General features: G+C 40.6%; 1 protein-coding gene across 4 annotated transcripts in view; it reads right to left on the bottom strand.

Annotated features, from left to right (window-relative positions):
• Positions 1 to 4,489: 4,489 nt before the first annotated feature.
• Positions 4,490 to 19,463, bottom strand: part of gabrb3 (gamma-aminobutyric acid type A receptor subunit beta3) — a 47,483-nt gene continuing 32,509 nt past the window's right edge. For 2 of the 4 annotated variants that reach the window (XM_085397858.1, XM_085397859.1), the window contains 7 exons: positions 16,482 to 16,702; positions 15,333 to 15,415; positions 14,594 to 14,731; positions 12,656 to 12,808; positions 8,961 to 9,205; positions 7,521 to 7,601; positions 4,490 to 6,786 (listed from right to left, as the gene is read on the bottom strand). In XM_085397858.1, coding sequence (XP_085253984.1) covers positions 6,439 to 6,786; positions 7,521 to 7,601; positions 8,961 to 9,205; positions 12,656 to 12,808; positions 14,594 to 14,731; positions 15,333 to 15,415; positions 16,482 to 16,702 — 1,269 coding nt within the window. In that variant the 3' untranslated portion in view covers positions 4,490 to 6,438. The remainder of the gene's footprint in view (positions 6,787 to 7,520; positions 7,602 to 8,960; positions 9,206 to 12,655; positions 12,809 to 14,593; positions 14,732 to 15,332; positions 15,416 to 16,481; positions 16,703 to 19,463) is intronic. The other 2 variants (XM_085397856.1, XM_085397857.1) reach the window with 1 other exon arrangement.

Below are 19,463 nucleotides of genomic sequence, written 5' to 3'. Positions count from 1 at the left end.
AATTTGCAGATTGAATTATTGCATGTCTGGAATATCCCGCAGCTTAATTCTCCTATCCATTCATCCCACACAACACCAATCACAACACTGACACGAGCGGGGGAATGAGGAACAAACAGGCGCGGCGACAGAAACGAGATTAGAATGACGAACATTAGTGCAAACATAACGGAGCAGAGAAAGGACTAGGAGAGTAGATGATGAACGCCAATGACTAATGAATGATCGCGGGCATGCTTACTTTTGTTTTGCAGGTTATGATGATTATACGGCGCTGGCACTGATAATGCACACAGCAAACCAGGGATCTTATTTGTGTTATGGTCATTGCTATGGCTGTTTGTCTTATTTCTGCTGATGAGGTCCCGCAGGAAAATGGCCTTTTCTAGCTTGGCTTATGAAATCCACAGCTGCTGAAGATCATTTATTGCACTGCAGCAGGAAATAAACAAACCACATGCTGCATATTGTTTGTGAATATGTTGTTATACATGAAAATATGTGCCCTTTATCTGATGGCAAATGCAGGATAGGAGCAATTCACAGGCAGACTCATAGGTGCATGTTTAAGTGCAAAACAGCTGCACCAATGTGTGATTCTGGTCAGTTTGGACAAGTTTACACTGACATATAAGGAAAGAAAGTAAACTTTATCATCATACTTGTTTTTTTGGACTGTGTGTGTGTGTGTGTGTGTGTTGGTTAGTACTGTCACAGAAAGAAGTCCGCCTGCTGGGGCTTTTCCGTGTGGTGTTTGTATTCCCCCCCCCCGGGGTTCTCTTCAGGTACTCCAACTTCCTCCCACAGTCCAGAGACATGCTTGCAAGTTTACATGACAAAATAAAAACTCTACGTACTTAATATTTAAAATATTGAGTAATTCTGAACGGTCTTTAATATTTTAAACAACTAATGGTAAATCGGTTGGTTCATATGCAGCGCTTTTCTACTCTGGGCACTCAAAGCACTCTACACAACTTGCCATTTTTTTGCTAACATCATTTTTAGATGATGTCCAAATGGAAGAAAAGGTTTGCCAGGTCATGTGATGGTTTAAAAACCATTTCAAGAGACTGTGCAGACTTAAATATAGTTACAGTCACATTTTAAGTCCAAGCATAAATTATTAATAGCCTAAACATGATGTAAAAAAAACAAAAACAAAAAACAAAACCCATGACGTAGGTACTTGAGACCATCCATTAAAACAGTTGATGAAGCACAATACATTACCTGGTAAAATGCTCTCAATTTCAAACACTTTAAAAACACCAATTTCAGTTTTACAGTAGTTTGTAATATTTCACTTCTTTATACGCAGATGTTGTACTTCGGTCAATGCATCTACATCCAAATGTATACACAATAGTAAATACATAAGTAATATATAAGAGCAAATATGACGGTTAATTAGCCAGCCAACGTGGCTACAACGAGCTTCATTGTACGGTGGCCCAGAAAGAACATCAACCTATGAAAACACCAGCTAACAGAAAAATGCTGCTAGTTCACAAAACACAAAAGAAGTGGAAAAAAGAAACAAAAACAACATAAGCAGTTTGTCCATGTCCTCCTGGACAGACTCACCTTTCCCTTTTTCTCTTCCCTGTCTTTGTGAATGTGAGTGTGTGTGCACGCTTTTGTTGCAGTTTTTTCTAGGGATCTCCGCCCTGCTAATCACACACTTGGAAGACATTCCTTATTACGCAACTGCACACTGTTGAACTGATTGGGCCTCCACTATAAGACGCTGGTGTTTCCATCCAATCAATGCCAGAATGTTACGCCGCATGTGGTAAACATGTGTGGATCTCGCAGTAGGCACAGTCTGGTTTACTCACCATGGGCTCCTTTGTTCAGACACCTGCTGCCGTCAAGAGAAAACTCATTTAGGAGAATTTTGGAAGGGAAAAAGAAACCTGTGACAATCGCCTGTCTACAATCCCAAAAATTGACTCAAAGAAATACTTTAAATAAAACATCCTTTTTAACCCTTTTAACCCTACGTCTGTGTCCAGGCGTCGACACAGAGCTGAACAGGGAAACAATAATGTGACTGAACAGAAATGGAGGATTCATTGTTGCTGAGAGGGATTTAAAAAAAAAAAATCACTAGATTCATATAATTCTGTAGTTACATGTTTGCTTTAGTCACCTCTGGACTTTTCTACCACTGTGTTTGACCTCTCAGGCCACTGAGCGTTAACTTTGTATCAGAAATAATCAATTCTCTCATTATTTGCATGGACTTTACCTGCTGTAACACCTGCAGGACCAAACTGTAGTCACTACATCATCTTTAGCAAAACAGAAAACAGGTCTCAGATCTGTCCACCTTTCACTCTCAGATGGCACAAATATAAGGGTTACAGTGGTGAGGACAGCTAGGCTTTATGGCTAGAACGAGCCTCCACACATTCATCCAGAAAAGTTTTAACCATTAACAGTCTAATAACCGGCAGCTTTTACCCAAGTCATTAAATCATGTTGGCTGCACTGAGCAAGAAATGTAAACACACACATATTTGAAACTTACATTATACTTAGAGAAAATAATCTTGCCAAAAGGGGTTAAACTCCAAGCACACTGCTCTTTACTTGTACTGTTGCTAATGGTTCAAAATGCTGCTGCACGACAAAAGAGAGCACATAACTCCCATCCTGGCTTCACCACATTGGCTGCCTGTATATCTTAGAGGTCATTTTAAAATTCTTATGTTTGTTTTTTAAATGAATCCTTACTAACGCCCCCTGGTTTCTCAGGTCAGCTGACAAGCTGCTCCTGGAGGTACCGGGGTCCAAGAGGGAACTCAGAATAACCTGCCCCTGCACATTAGACAGCCCCCTCCCCGCCTTTTAAAATGTAATTTAATATGCTTATCATTTTTTATTTGTCAAGTGTACAGCACTTTGTTTCTGAAAGTGCTATATGAATAAATTGCTTGCTTGTTTGCTAATCTGAGAAAAGGGGACAGTTGATGCCGTGACTGAGTTAGTCTTCTTCTTCTCATATCTTGCTGATATGAATTCAAATTTTGTTCTAAAGCACAAGAATGCCTTCGTGTTCTCTTCTCCGTTCTTACGTATGTGTTCGATCTCCAGCGATACATAAAATGTGATCAAGTGGAACTGTGATGTCCACCTCGGCTACTGTATTCAAGATGGCAGGGCCATGTGACGACTTCCAGAAACCAGCTTCCGCTCGTATTTATGTTTAATGGATTAATTCTCAGTTTGTTAGAAGGCATCAATTTGTTGAAAGATGTAATTAAACACTAATCAGTGTATATTTATGAGCACAATATTCAATATAATATTTAAACTTAAATGTCTAAATGTGACCCAAAAACAATGAGTACATTGTTACTTTCATCACACATGTAACAGTAACTTATTAAAAAACAGTTAATGAAAACATATGTTCCTAATTTCCAAGAAAACGTCACTAATTTATTTAAGGTGGGAACGCTATTGCAATTCAGTTGTTAGCTAAGCTTGAGGAAAAACTATACGGCAGGCAAAGTCCACCACAGTGTACCATGATATTTGCATAAATATGCATGAATACAATTAAGTTTTCATTTTTTGGCACAGTGTCTTGTCAATAATGATCGCTGATGTGTATTTACTCTTACTTGGGCTCACATATTGGACACAAAGGTAAAATTTCAACAGGGTACCATATAGGGTACAATATAGAAGGATGGCTAAAAATACCTTCTGTTCATGGCACAGACAGACAGATATCCACACAGATGCTTTTATCCATCTCTCAAAGATGGAAAAAGACAAACACAAAAATCTACTTATATCTCTCCAGATGTGTATTGATCTTTCCATTCATAGTAGATGGATGGTTAAATAGGAATGGATATCCTTGAGAGAGATAAAAAGATATAAAATCTATATTATAATGTCTGTAATGTAATTGCACAGCAAGGGTTAATCCTGGCAGCGGATTGTGTTTGCGTAGCACGGATATTTATAGTGCTCGGACCAAAAATTATGAATTAAAATGTTTTGATTTATTTAGCAAATGCCAAAAATATGTACCATTTCCTGCCCTGATCTTCCTGATCCATTAAGACTTTGAAGGTGGAGCACTTCATGGAAAAAGCTGCAGTGTCTGCAGAAACAGATCATCAAGCAAAGTGTTTAAAAAAAATGCGAAACCCATTGAGAAAGTGTTAGTTATGTGCGATTCGTTCTTGATTTTGGGCTCTGTGAGGCCGGCGCGCATGGATGTCACCGAGCTGCGAGGATTACTGACAGGTGGTGTCACTCCTACGCGCTGCGAGTTGCTCAAGCAAGCAGTCAGATGGCATGTTGTAAGCTGTGTCTGGCAGGAATGGTTGTTTAGGAGACGCTACACACCTCCCATCAGTTCCTCCTTCACTTAACAGGACTTCACATGCTCTACCTTTAGGAAAAAATGGAAATGATAACGAACTGATATTGTGTTTTTATATTTACTGTCACAAAAAGGAAATGATAAGTTTGTGTAAAGACTAACAAAAACAGAACAGCGAGGCCAGAAATCACTGAGCAAAACACCGTTGACAACATAGCCATGTAATTACTGTGAGCTGAGAAAAAATGTGCACAGTTACAGTATGTACATCAAATCCCCAGAGGGTCGGGATCTGCAGCCACGACTCAGTCCTCAGTACAACATGCAGTCTGAAACAAACAAGGAAGTTATGGATTGTGCTGTATTATGTACGTGTTTCACAAAATCAACAGAAAGCAACGTGACAAAAATAGTGGGACGATGTAAACTGTTCTAATACATTCCTCGATAAAAAAACCACTACAAAAGCCTGGAAACCACACAATCTCTCCAGTTTTTGTCGGAAATATGGCATTTTGAAAATGTGTAAATGCACACGTTGATAAAATAGTTTGATATTTTGGGAAGTCCTTTTATTTTTGCATTTTCTTTAGAGGATTAGCCTAGCTTAGCGGTAAATTGCTAGCATTGCTTTGAACAAATATGAAAATAATCCATGTACTAGCCTCAAAAGCCCACAGAGTAACACAAAACATCACTCATGACCTAATTTGTTCACACAAAAATGTTAAAATGACAATTTTATTGCAGTGGTTGAAGTGGCGTGATGTGTTAGCATCAGAAATACGATTAGGGCTAGTTCTTCCAACCTTTTAAAAATCTTTCATTCATGGCACTAAATGAGAAAATAAAGTTATTTCTAAAATGCAGTACTGGTTCTATTCCTGTTATTTAAAATTGGGTTCTGAAAATTAAGCTAAGTTGATTGGATATTGGTATTTATACTCAACTTTCTGAGTCATCATCAATGACATGCGATAATTCTAACTCTACTTTTACAGAAATACTACATGTTGTGTCAGGAAGGTCATTATTGTTCCCGACTGCAAAGACATGGCTCTGTTTTGATATCATAGAGTAACGTGTTATAGTTACTTTCCATCATCAACAAGAACTTACAGGATAGAAATGAGCATAGCATTAAACTATTTGATTAGCAGAAATGCTAACAAAGATTTTGGTCAGTAGGATCAGCAAAAACTTACTGAACTTTTTAAGAAAGTAGTATTTCCATTAAATTTAAATACAATTTGAACTGAAACCAAATGATCTCAAGTCTAGGGAACATTTGAACAACGGCACAGGGACAACAACACACGGTCCAGCTCCTGTAACCTTGGTACAACTTCTAGATTGAGCTTGTTGACCACAGACTCTGTTTCTATCGTCTTGAAGCAACTGAAACTAAACACTTAACGAGCTTTGGCATTTTGGGAGAAACAAAAGTGCACAATTGTAAGGAAAAGGGGTATGGTGGATGTATATAATACGACAAACAAAGGGCATCATGAAAAATAACAAAACTGGATGCAGCCTTATTGTTTTAATGTCATTTTATCTCAACTAGGCTTTTGTAATATCACATTTCCCAAAATATCACAACTATTCCTTTATGGCTGATTTCATACCAAATAATTTCCCGCCTGGGCAAAGTCTGTTTAGTCTGGGTGCATGGGATCTTACAGGTCCGCCTTTGTCCATGTGCAGATATAAGGAAGGCTAGTGCTGTCATAATACTACAAACCTTTACGATTAAATTTAATAGTGTGGCCACATGTTATACTGAAATTATAGGGGAAGGTTTCAGCAGCTCATCGAATCCAACTTAAATCATCTTTTGGAGATGCAGTGCTGCAAAAGTGTGTTTCAGTTTGTGTGATAGAGTCGCAGGTGATCACAGGGCTGACTTCACATGCAAGTCTTTGTAAGATGCATGTTCTGCAGGTAAATCCTTGTGGCTGTGCATGATTCTTTCTGCACGTATCATGTTAAAAAAGCGTTCAGGACGTTACCGTGTCGGGTCGGCCACACAAGGCTTCTCTCAGTCATAAACCAGAATCACATGGGCTTAAAAAACCCACAATGCATTAATGAACATAATAAAGCCAGTAGATGAGGTTGAAGAGGGAGAAGGCAGAGGGGAATATAATCCGTGACCATCTGTCGATGGCATTCACATCAGTGAGGTCTGGGATTTTGATTTTGAGCTGCGAGGACCGTCTTCGTAGATGGGTTTTCTTAAGATGTGCGTTCCTGTCCAGGCTGTGGCGGCCCAACTCGCGTGACCCGCTTGGCTTTCTGTACTGGATAGCTGAGTTGTCGAAGACCATGGAGGACGAGTTGTGGGTCTCGCTCAGACTGGTTGTTATCTCGTTCCCTCCCACCTCGTTGTGGATCTCCAAGGTTGTCAGCAAAATGTTCCCCTGGGAGTCGACCTAGGACCGACAAACAGCAGCGATGTTTAAAACAGGCTACAGCGACTGACGACACATGTGCAGCATGCGTCGGTTCCCCGGGGTCGGTCTCCTCTCGCAGGCTGACAGCCTGGGAACCAGAGCGACCTTCAAAGGCAGGTTTTTCTGTCCCAAAATTAAACGTCTTCTCACAAATCAGCTCAAGGTTGGACTGGCCGGCTTTAATACTAATGTAGTGACAACTATTGCTTCCCACACAAAAACAGATATATCATTCAGACCAGTTTAGGCACAGGATGAACACAGATATAAAAAGGTGACCACAAGGCATGAGAGGAGGTGAAAAAGTGAATATTTGTCTTCTTATTTTTTTGGCTGTGGTTTCACAGATCAACCTCGAATCCTGTAAACTAATTTAAAATGTAACTCGTGACTCTTCATGTTTTCTATGCGCCGCCGAATTAGTGCAGTGTAAAGGTAATCGCCTAATGACATTAATGATGGTTGGAATGGTTTGATTGCACTTACTGGGTAGCATGTTAGCAACACAGACATATAAAGACATTAAAAAAGGGCAAAAATACGACAGTGGGAAAGGCGGGCTAAGCAGAATGTACTCGTACGGTGAGGTGTTTAGAGAAATGGCTGTGATGACGTGTTACTTTGTTAAATGAGGTCAAACTTTGCACTGCAGCAGCAAAGTTTCAGCCAGAGGTTTCACAGATGTAACACAACAGGCAGTGACAGACACTCACCCGTCGTGAGTGACGACGCCCTTGTACCTGATTGGACAGTTTAAGAGACGAAGACTTGCAATTGCCTCCTTCCAGAATGGACTAGCCAGGAAAAAGACAAACACAAACCCTTTTGTCTGAGATTCGGTCACCTAAGATGCTCACAGAACATCGGAGTCAGGAGTCAGAAAGTCACTCAGTGTGGACTGGTTAAAGCTGTGACTGATGATTAATTAAAAAAAACATCTGTAGGATGTATTGATCCAGTCACATTAAAAATCATTGTCTCCCACCTTATCCCTCAGAATCGGCTCATCTTTATCCTTGATTTGAAGATCATCCTGGCATCAAATGTAGGTAAAAAGGAGATCTTTCATAGTGTAAATTGTTCTGATCAGCCAGAAATTCCACAGGCTATTGAAAGCCATGGTGTTAAGCCAGAATGCAGTTTTTGAAGTTTTCTTCAGTGAGTTATCAACCCCAGTGCTTGTTTCTACTAAAGCTGAGGTCTTGGCTTTGTACTGTGACTCTTAGAGCTGATTTGGGTGAAAATGTCTGAATTAATGATATTATGAGGAAAATGGTGTAAAATCTCTGAGGAGATTAAAGTCTGAGTACATTGATAGTATGAGATATATGGCTTCATTAAATATGCTAAAGCTAAATGTGCACAAAAGACTCTCAGGGTTCAGGTGGGAATCTTTTCAGAGATGGGTTTTTATATAGAGTTACCCATATTTAAAGGGTATTCGAAGCACAATTTTTGCTGCCGTTAATAGACGGATAAACATGACGTCATCTACAGTACTGCTAGGGGTGGATCTGAACGCATGGCCACTGGTTTGTGACCAAGCAGTAACAAGGCAGACACATCCTAAAGCACACCCTGATTAATCCTCTACATGTTCCAGTTCAAATACGGAGTTTCAAGGAATACTTGACCTGAGAATTAAGACTGTAAAAATGTTTGCTGGAGTCAAAGATCAAGACAGAATTCGGATTCTTTTCACACAAACTGCTGTACGACTGGTCTTCTTATTGCAGTTAGCAGCTAGAGATACTCCCGCACAGTTAAATAGGTAACTTTCAGATAGTGATGATTTAAATACACCTATTTAAATAAATCCCTGCTTGAAATGGAATCCACAAAAAAAACAACCTGAATCACGATAGCGCTGCATCTCGGCACCGAAGAGCCAAAACATAGTGACTACAGATGAATTACTGCAATAATGTTCATTATCATTATTGTAACAATGCTGCATGGTGACATTTCCCAGCAGCGGTTTTAATGTAACGGCTAGTTCGTGTATATTTGTGTGATGTCCGAGGAGAATTGCTCCACATGGTTGATTTAACAGCTATAAGCACTAAAAGTTGTTAAATTCCAGCCTTGCTTGTTAAAAGAAACACCACAGTTGTTTTTTATGAACCTTCTTGGTGTTTGGAAATAATTCTCACCTTGGGCCTGTCAAATTTACTGCGGTCATTATTTGCCTTCTGCGCCCTTTCTGCCAGCTTTTTCTGCATCTGAGGACCTCGGCCAAAGAAGATGTAGTTGACAAAGGCATATTCCAGCAGAGCCAGGAAGACGAACACGAAGCAGCCCATCAGGTACATGTCTATGGCTTTGACGTAGGGGATTTTGGGCAACGTCTCCCTCAAATGGGTGTTGATGGTTGTCATGGTCAGCACAGTGGTGATCCCTGGAAGAAAAAAAAATCTGTTTCCACAGTACTAAAGGAGGGCTGAGAACCGATCTCTAAAATGACCATATCCAGATGAATACCATGAACCCGATTTTTTTGTTTTCTGAGAAGCTAAAAGTCGTCTGTTTGGATGATGTTGAATATTCTGAACTTGGATGAATTACAACTCACATGACAAGCGAACAGACTCAACAAACACACTGTAAACTCTCTCAGTAGTTTGCGCCATCTACAGTAATGCTCTGTGTCTCCATGAAGGCTCACCGACCTGGACGGTGTGTCTATTTCTGTCGATTCAGGCTTACATAATTAAAACAAAAAATGTTGCACTGTATGGAGTGTGTGGGGGAGTCAAGAGCGCCAGTGGGTACATGGCATCGATTTCTGCATAACAAAGGGACGAGCAAGATTCTAAACACTCTGAGAGCTCAGAGGAGATGGTTACTCAACAAACCCCTTGAAATACTGCGCAGTGCTGTCCCTGAGAACACAGCAGGTAAAAGTAGATGGACAAAATAAGAAGTGATAATCATACAAGATGATAACACTTGCTGTACACTATTGTTCATGTCACAGGGGTAGGAAAGTATTGGTGGAAAAAAAATATTTACATCACTGGACTCCTCAAGATGGCATCTTCCCCTAATAAACTATTAAATGTGGCAAAACAGGAGTGTAATTTGAACAGATGATTTTAAAATCCTGTGTTTGCTCAGCTGAGCTCTAGTTCTGGTGTTAAATCCCAAAAAACTGGCTAATACAGACCCGATCAAAAGTTTAAGATCCCTTGAAAAATGGCAAAAAATCATATTTTGCATGTTTGGATCTTAACAAGGTTCCAAGTAGAGCTTCAACATGCAACAAGAAGAAATGGGAGTGAGACATAACATTTTTTTGAGCATGCAATTTATTGAAAACAACGCTTCAACTGCAACATGCTGTTTTACAGCTGATCAAAAGTTTAGCACCACATGCCTTTAAAAAGCCAAATCTGTGCAAAAATGTGGATTCATTGTCATTTTCTGACATGTAGTAACACTGTCATGATGATCTGTTCACAAAGGCAAAAAAATGTTTCCTTTTTTGAACATGGTTGGGTTGTTGAACTGCATAAGTAGGGTCTCTGGCAGTGCGGCATCGCTGCTGAGGTAGGACACAGTAAGACAGTCATTTGGAATTGCTTAAATGATCCTGAGGGTGATGGAACAAAAAGTCAAAATTTCATCAGCACTGAGCCAGAGGATCTAATTGGCTGTCCGTTAAGCACTGGACAATCCTCAACCCAAATTAAGGCCGTTTCTGGTGTTGACTGCAGCCCCATAACCATCAAACAGCATCTGAGACTGAAGGGCTTCAAAAACAAAATACGTCTTCAAAGGCCTCATCTCCTTAAACGCCACAGAACTGACCATTTGGACTTTGCAAGAGAGCATCAAACATGGGACATTGAAAGGTGGAAGAAAGTTTTATTGTCTGATGAGAAAAAACGTAACCTTGATGGTCCTGATGGTTTCCAACGTAACTGGTATGAAAGGGAGATCCCACCTGAGATGTTTTTTACGTGCCACAGTGGAGGGGGCACCATAATGGTCTGGGGTGCTTTTTTTTTTCAGTGGAGCTTCAGGAGGTGCAGGGGCGTCAAACGGCCACTGGCTATGTCCAGATGTTGAAGAGAGCATCCCTCATGAGTGAGGGCCATCGTCTGTGTGGTAACGCCTGGGTTTTTCAACAGGACAATGCTACAGTACACAACGCCCACAGATCTAAATCCCATTAAAAACCTTTAGGGATGGATGGCAAGAGAAGTTTACAAAAATGGACAATGGAGTTCCAGATAGTAGATGTCCTTCGTGCGGCCGTCTTCACCGCTTCCAGAAATGTTCCCGCTTACTTTGTGGAAACACTCACATCAAGCATGCCGCAACAGATTTTTGAAGTGATCAACAGTAACGGTGGAGCTACTCATTACTGAGATCCTGTTTGGAACTTTGATTTCTGTTTTGGGGGGTTTACAGGGTATTTTTTTCAGAGGTGTGGTTCTAAACATTTAATCAGCTGTAAAACAGCCTGTTTCAGTTTAAGCGTTGTTTTCAATAAATTGCATGCTCAATTTTTTTTTGTTTCACTCCCATTTCCTCTTGTTGCATGTTGAAGCTCTACTTGGAACCTTGTTAAGATCCAACCATGCAAAATATGATTTTTTTTTTACCATTTTTCAAATGGTCTGGACTGTTTGAAAAAATCTTTTTAAAAAATGTGTATATCCTTCTGGGATGTGCATATCTTTTTGCATTAAAAGTATATATATTTTACTACACCTTTCTGAACGACTCGTAAAACTCCATACGCTTCAGACATGTTTTTCCGCTCCTCATGTATGAAGCCTGTTAAGTAGCCCAGCTAATTTGGTTTTGCTCAGGATATTCACACCACCCACCAAAGAGAATGGAGACCTGTAATGAATCACCGTTGATTGATTTTGTAAAGCACAGGAGTAGGGATGCGTTCTAACTTGCATTGATCTGACAGCATCCCAGACAGCAGTCTTCTCAACGATGGAGGCGTTACGGCGGGGTGAGCCGACTCGTGCGTTAAATGACGAGGTCTGAGCCAGCACAGGGGCTTCCAAATCCAGCTTCCCACCAGACTTCCTAAGATGTACTACATTCATCTAATCACAGCGTATGCTCAAGTGAGATTTTATTATTGGTACGTTAATGTGCTCTTCTTTACGCAGACTTGACTGAGAGTGCACCAAAGCTGATTGAGGATTTCCATTAAGGCAAATATTCTAGCAGCGATCAATGCAGTTAGGGAGGTATGGTGTTATACAACGGTGAACTTTTTCAGCCCTAGAAGCCAGTGGAAAGTGTGAGTCTTGAGATCCAGTTGAGTCTCCTATTACACCACAATGCAGAGGCTTCAAACAGAGTGAAGGAAACGCACAGCTGTGATTATTTGTTCTTCTTGAATCTGTTGTTTATCTGTTCAAATGTGGCACGTGGGAGGAACTCACCAGTTTAGTTTTGAATGCATAATGCCTCACCAGGACTATTCTTCTTTGTTAGTGCTACTACATAATCTTTGTGAATGCTTTCTTTTACATAAATATTCTTTAAACAAACCAATTTTTCATTCCCACACAAGCCAATTCTTTCAATATTTTCGCTGTCAAGATTCATCTGGTCCTACATTTGACACATTTATAAGTCAGACGGATGGATACTGAATGCATAATGTTGATGTAAAATAACTGTAAGTAACCAGTCACAAATCCATCCTCTAATTACAGAATCGCCACTTTGATAATGTCACAGTTTAGTGTTACTTTCTGGTTTCCAGCTTTGGCACAGAGCCGGTCACTGTTCACAAGTCTTAGAAAACACAGAGTGCGTGTAGATTAAACTACAGTCCAGAGGTCAACTCACTGCATTGGAAAAACCATACCTAATGCAACTCTGGCAGCTGAGGCGTCATAATTTATCCAGAACGACACCCAGGACAAGATGGTGATGAGGATGGAGGGCATGTACGTCTGCAGGATGAAGTATCCGATGTTTCGCTTCAGTTTGAAGCTCAGAGACAGTCGAGGGTAGGCACCTGCAGGACAACACATCAGGTAAAAATCAGGGCTCTATAATTCAGGAGAAACATGGGGATGCCTTCCACTTTGATTTGGTTTCTGTGGTGATGAGCTCATCAACTGTATTTACACGAGAACTGCAGGCAAAAACGAGACACTGTCCACATTCTCACATGATGCAAACAAACAAAACTTTGGGGAAAAGGGTGGGTATTTAAAAATCCTACATTGCCACGTTCTCAAGTTATTGCATTTACAAACCTACTGGTCCATGTCCCCCACCCGCCCACCAGTCATAGAGTGACAACAATACCCCATCAGCCTTTTACGGCTGAGGGGTAAAAGTTATGTGCCAATATGTGTGCACATTCTTAAAAGGTTATATGTATATTAATTTTTAAATATCTCAAAACCTAGACAGAGATTTCTACATAAAAGTATTTGTACACAAACACACAGTGTATATGTACAGATAATGATAATTTAAAACACACACGCGCGCGCACACACACAATAAGAGGATGTTGAGAAGAAGTTAAAAGCATCTGCAGACACTCCATTTATTAGAGTTTATTGTATCAGAATGTGACAGTGATCCTAATGAGCTCTAATAGGTTTCTCTACATTATCTGTATAGAAACGCTCGGACAGTAGCCATCCTACATGTCATTAATTCAGCAGTGAGGATAATCACTGTTGTGGTGCCTCTGAGTTGTTGCTGTATTATAGGAGAATAATTCATGCTGCCAGCACTCTGCCTCATGAATGCATTATTTTGCTGTATGCAACAGTCCCCATTCTTTATCAACAGCATCAATCAGTGCATCTCTTAATTTCAAGCAATGGGAATATAAAGTTTAACAGATCTGGTCATTGCATGAAGGACAGTTTATCATCCTGACTTGGCTCAGATACATAAAAAGAAAAGTGAGTCAACACCACAAAAAGCAGGTTATTTTCTACTTTTTTAGGGCCATTAGTAGCACTAAGACCCTTCACCCGCTGTACCTTTACAGGCATGTTTGAACTAAATAGACTCAGTCCAGGTTCTTGTCTAAGTGTAATCGAATGCATCATGGGAGACTGCAGACATTCTCATGTCAGACTTAATTTAGTTCCAAATTCTCAACCTGCACTCTGTGTGTCTTCAGCCAGAGTTACAAACTGGAGGATCATTTTAAACAGGTATGTGTTTAGTAGGCAGCAGAACTTTTAGTACAAGAGACGTCCAGAACCTGCAAACACCCACTTCCACCTATGGGAGGAAGCAAGCGGTCCTTCTGCAGCAGCGTGCAGCTCCATCTAGTTTTAAAGCAGCAGTTTTATAGAATGCACCGAAAAAAAAACAGCCAGTCATGAATTAATATACTGGGACGTCTCAAGATTGACGACAGGTAACAGAACACAACCTCGGCAGAGTCTTACATCTCTGCAGTTCAGGTGACAGATTCATCTGTGACGCAGCACATGTTTTAAAGTCTTATTCTTCTGTTTTAATCTGGGATCACTGATTATTGGATGAAGTGCAAGAATGCATCTGAATGCATCTTGATGGAGGCGTGTGAGACGTGCTGCTTTTACATTGTTTGCTGAGCACACGTTGTGCCAAACTCTTAATACAAGGTAAGGTGCTTTTATCTCAGTTATAAGCTATTTTCACTGAGGTTATTTAACACTGTAATCAGGGACAACAGATCTGAACTGATTTCTGGTGATGTCAACTGAACGCGAGCATGCACCTTCTAAAATGTTCTTTCATGGATTCAAGAAGAAACATTAAAAATGTGAGTGCCATAACTTGCCTGTGGAGAAGACTACATTCCTGGAAACCAGTTTGTAGTCCACTATGGAGAACTGAGGGAGCTCAATGCGTTTTACCCCGGTCACAGCAGTTTCTCCTCCTTTCCAGTAAAACTCTATATCATCTGTTGTGTAACCATCTGCAAGAAAACAAGTCACATGATGTGTCCTTAACAGTGGAAAAGCTCTGAAAAGTGAATCTGTCTCATTTCACTGGATGTATTTTTATATCCTTAAGAGAAATCAGGACGCCCGGTAGCTGTAACTGATTTAGAGTAAGTCTCATGAATCACACAGATCCTGTAAGTGCTGATTGCATGAGATGTGAATCTTCATGGGGATGTGTGTCAGTGCAGACAGACAGGCTGATACCAAATGCATGAGATCCATGACCGCCAAGAGTTTTATGGCAGCACGGACAGCCGAACACGTCATCTAGACTGATGAAGCTGGACTAATCATTACGGTGCTCCACTATGGAAATCACTGTCTGCTCAGCTCAGAACCTCTCCGTGCAGACGAAGTCGTTTAACTGGAGAGGGTGCAGCGAGCAATCACACTGGGATATGACAGATTAATAAATCCAGAGCAATTCAGCAGCCTGTGCAGTTTTTGTCTCCACCCGATGACTGAACATTTTTTATGAGAATTACAGCGCTGTTCATATTTTTAAGTGATGAAAAAAGTCGGGCTGTCTGCTGTATTTCTTTACAAAGCACAAGATGCAGGGCTTAAACTTACAACTCTCAATTTCCAGAGTGCAATTCTGCTCGTCCAGCGGGTATCGCCTCAGATCCATCATGCAGGCGGCCGTCGTCGTGATTCTGAGTCAAAAGAGGAACAAAAGAGAGGTGACCTCGTTTTAGATTCAGGACAGCTGTTAGAGCAGAGGATGGTTAGGAGAAATGCGTTCCATCTGAGGAAGATGCAAATGGCATCCATTTTTATTATTAATTGATTAAAGGAAGAAAAACAAACTTCCTGCCAATTACTTCCACTCTCATTTCCAGACTCTTCAGACTTGCACATTTACACTGAGGATCCAATTCTGAGTTAGTCCAAACAAACGTATGACAGCAGTTATGAGATGCGACTTCCTGCATTAGCATTAAATTGTGTTGAACTGCAGCTTAAATTGCTTCAGCAAAACAAATAAAGCTTTTTGCCACTTCATGAATCTTGGGCAGTTTGGAGAGCTATGCGATGGTGTAAAAGCCAGATGCAGCCAATAAGCACCGGAGATGGATTGGTAATTAATTGCAGAGAGTATTATGTATATTATGAGAGGAAGCCTATCATGTATGAATATTAACAAGAAAAATGACCTCTAAGTCTTTGTCCACAGCCAATATGTTACTAATGTGAAATAACTGACAAATTCTTATATTATTAGAAACATGACAGAATCAGCATGAAGAAATTGATCCCAGCATATGAGCTGATCTCAGTGGTTCAGCCACTGAAATCCTACAAATCCAATCTCTTATACGGTGCATGTGCAAGCCACTGCACAACCCACCCCAGCTGCTTCTTTTCATGCTGTTTCTGACTTAACGTCATATCTGCTGTCACTGATGCAGCTCTGCTCAGTGCTGGAGTCATACTGCTACTCTCCAAAGAGCTGAGAACAGAACTTGAACGCGGTTAAAACAACAGTTTTCCTTTTTCAACAGTGGCTGAAATAAAGGCCGGTTGCAAATAAAACTTGGTTAAAAACACCCAGAATCTGGTGGAATTACTGCACTTGAAAATCCAGTCTCTCCTCAATTGAGGAGCCCCACTTTACAGGGATATTTTTTTCAAGACGGGAAGAAAACTGAAGCTCGTACAAACTGATGAATAAAGAATACAAGCCTACCCTGAAAGGTCAAGCTAAACTGCAGTTCTTACCTGAGGCCGTAGAGAACAGTGCCATCCGGGTGAAGTCGAATCATCCGGTTCTTTACTGTGACACCATGCACAAAGGACTTCTTGTCATTGAGAAAGTAGGTGTCTGGGACCCAGAGCTGGTCTGCTACTCTGTTGTCTAGTGTCAGGTTGAGAGGGATCCCTGCATAAGCCAGCCTCTTATCTCTCCAATACTGCTGGAAGTACATAGTCAGCGTGTAGTCCTGTGAAATGTAAAAGAGCACGGTCATGTAGCTATGCTAAGTCAGAGAAGTGCATAGCATACATAACAGGAGGCAAACACCATCCAAACTGTAGCCAGGATTTCTAAAAAGGATTTCAAGTTTAGCGCTTGATTTGTGCACCCCGCAGGTCTGGACGGATTTTTTGGTCACAAAAACGATATTTATAGGACTGTCAGTCTGCTCTGGGTGCTCGTATTTCAGGACCTGCCTTAAAAAGAAACTCTTCTCAGCTGTTCTCTCTGCACAAGACTGACACAAGCCCTCAAACTATAGATTTCCATTACTACAAGCCGTGTCAACACCGTGTTTCAGTTTAGTACTGACCACTTTTTTTTTAGATAGCATTGCATATTACCAGCTATACATACAAAGGCATCCATAATTTATTGAGCATTCATTTGCAGCTAGCTCCACGAGTTAATCCATCAAACACAAAAGCTTTTTCAGCCCTTTAATGGAGCTCTTTACTATCTCTCTTTGCTGTGTTCTGCTGACTTATGTTCTCGTGAATAAATAAAACAGGAAATAAACAAAAAGTTGTCCACGCTCAAAATGCCTATCCTCCGGTGCAACAACATATTCACAATAAAGTGTTCAAAAATGCGTCGGTGGTATTTTCTATCTCTACGCTGAACTAATTATTGCTTAGGATGGTCTTTGTGGTGTCACGTTATAAACTGCTGATCTGATCGCAACAGATGAAAGAACTGCGTTTTTTTTTTACTTTGTATACAAAGTGCAAAGAGACACCTGGGTTTTGGAGGACTGACAAATAATAAGCTTGTTTTGTGTATGTGATTTGACAGTATATTATAATGCAGCATGGATTCCAATGAATAATTCAGCGTGTGTGTATAATCAGAATAGATATTCATTTCAAAGAGCTGCACAGTCGTTACTGTGACTGTGTGAGGCTTTTTCATTTGTTTGCCGTACAGGAAACATTTTTAACTCGTCAGGTTCTGGGTGTAGGTTCTGTAGTGAACTGTGGTGAGTTAGATTTCAGAAAATCCCTGGCTTGCGAATTGACTGTTTTATTTTCTGAGATGCCTTCACCCTCCCAATTCTCTTTCACCCCCCTGCAAACAGAAGATGCCCTCATTATGCTTCCTCCCACAAGCAGCAGAGCTGTGGGATGGGTGAATCAGCTTTACACAACAGCTCTTCTACTACAGCGATGGTGCCCATCTACCAACACGCTCCCTCCATGTCTGGACCACAGCTATTTTAGTCTCTTTGAGATCTTCAGATCTCACAGCTATCCTTGACTACTTTAAACAAGCAGCTCAGAAACAAATTTATACCACATCACTCTCGCTGTACATGCTGTACTGTACGCCCTCGAGCTCCCAGCACCCTGTGTAACCTGCAGGCTCCCTCAGGGATCTATTCTAGGCCTCGGCTAATTCCCCACAGAGGCTCTTCAGTTTGTGTACAGTCAGACAGCCACAGTGGAGGGCAGCGTAGTCAACTCTTGTCCAATGAAAACTCAAGAAAGAGACTCAGATGCCAGATCATGTCACAATTCATTTGTTTGGAGCAAAAAGACTGTACACTGTTACAGGGTGGTAGGCCTTCCAAATGTGAAACATCACCAGTGTTTAACTAGTTGTACTTTGTCTCTTTTAAAGATTATCATCAACGGTTATGTTTACATATTACATATACAATATTTAACTAATGAAAAAGATATCAATGTGCCACAATACATGCAACAACTAGTTAAATTCAAGGTTAGAAATCTGATTGTAATTGGATTAATCAATGCATGAGGACTGTGCTTTCTGGCTGCACGGCATGTGGTCGCAATGTAATGGTACATGATTATGTACCATTTACGTATTTCCTTTATGCTGGCAATGTTTTCATTGCAGCATAAGTTTTGATTTTTTTTTATTAAACATGTGACCCTTGTCTTCCTTCATCGGTGTCAGTCAGGCCCTCTGGAGAGAAATGTTTCCCACCCTTTGTACAAAGTAGCGACTGTTTAAGCTCTTAAAATCCAGGCTCAGATTTGCCTGTGGAAGCCATCCAAACAGGATGTGACACAGATCTCCTCATTAATTAGACCTCCCTTAAAAACAGAATCAAACACTGCAAGCAGTTTAAGACTTTACACGTCTGAGGAACGAAATAGTTTCAGTAGATAATTTCTTTTTGGACGATCACGTTCCAGATACCAAAGAAATTTTATCTTTATCTTCCACTTGGTAAAAACTTTGCTGGCCATTCTTTTGTTGCTAAAAATGAGCATATACAGTGGGGCAAAAAAGTATTTAGTCAGCCACCGATTGTGCAAGTTCCCCCACCTAAAATGATGACAGAGGTCAGTAATTTGCACCAGAGGTACACTTCAACTGTGAGAGACAGAATGTGAAAAAAAAATCCATGAATCCACATGGTAGGATTTGTAAAGAATTTATTCGTAAATCAGGGTGGAAAATAAGTATTTGGTCAATAACAAAAATACAACCCAATACTTTGTAACATAACCTTTGTTGGCAATAACAGAGGTCAAACGTTTACTATAGGTCTTTACCAGGTTTGCACACACAGTAGCTGGTATTTTGGCCCATTCCTCCATGCAGATCTTCTCGAGAGCAGTGATGTTTTGGGGCTGTCGCCGAGCAACACGGACTTTCAACTCCCGCCACAGATTTTCTATGGGGTTGAGGTCTGGAGACTGGCTAGGCCACTCCAGGACTTTCAAATGCTTCTTACGGAGCCACTCCTTTGTTGC

This window comes from Rhamphochromis longiceps, linkage group LG23 (assembly GCF_057381845.1).
Source record: "Rhamphochromis longiceps isolate RC_006_pf linkage group LG23, R_longiceps_female_GT1.1, whole genome shotgun sequence".
Classification (NCBI taxonomy): Eukaryota; Metazoa; Chordata; class Actinopteri; order Cichliformes; family Cichlidae; genus Rhamphochromis; species Rhamphochromis longiceps.
This window is presented reverse-complemented; position numbering and strand designations above follow the sequence as displayed.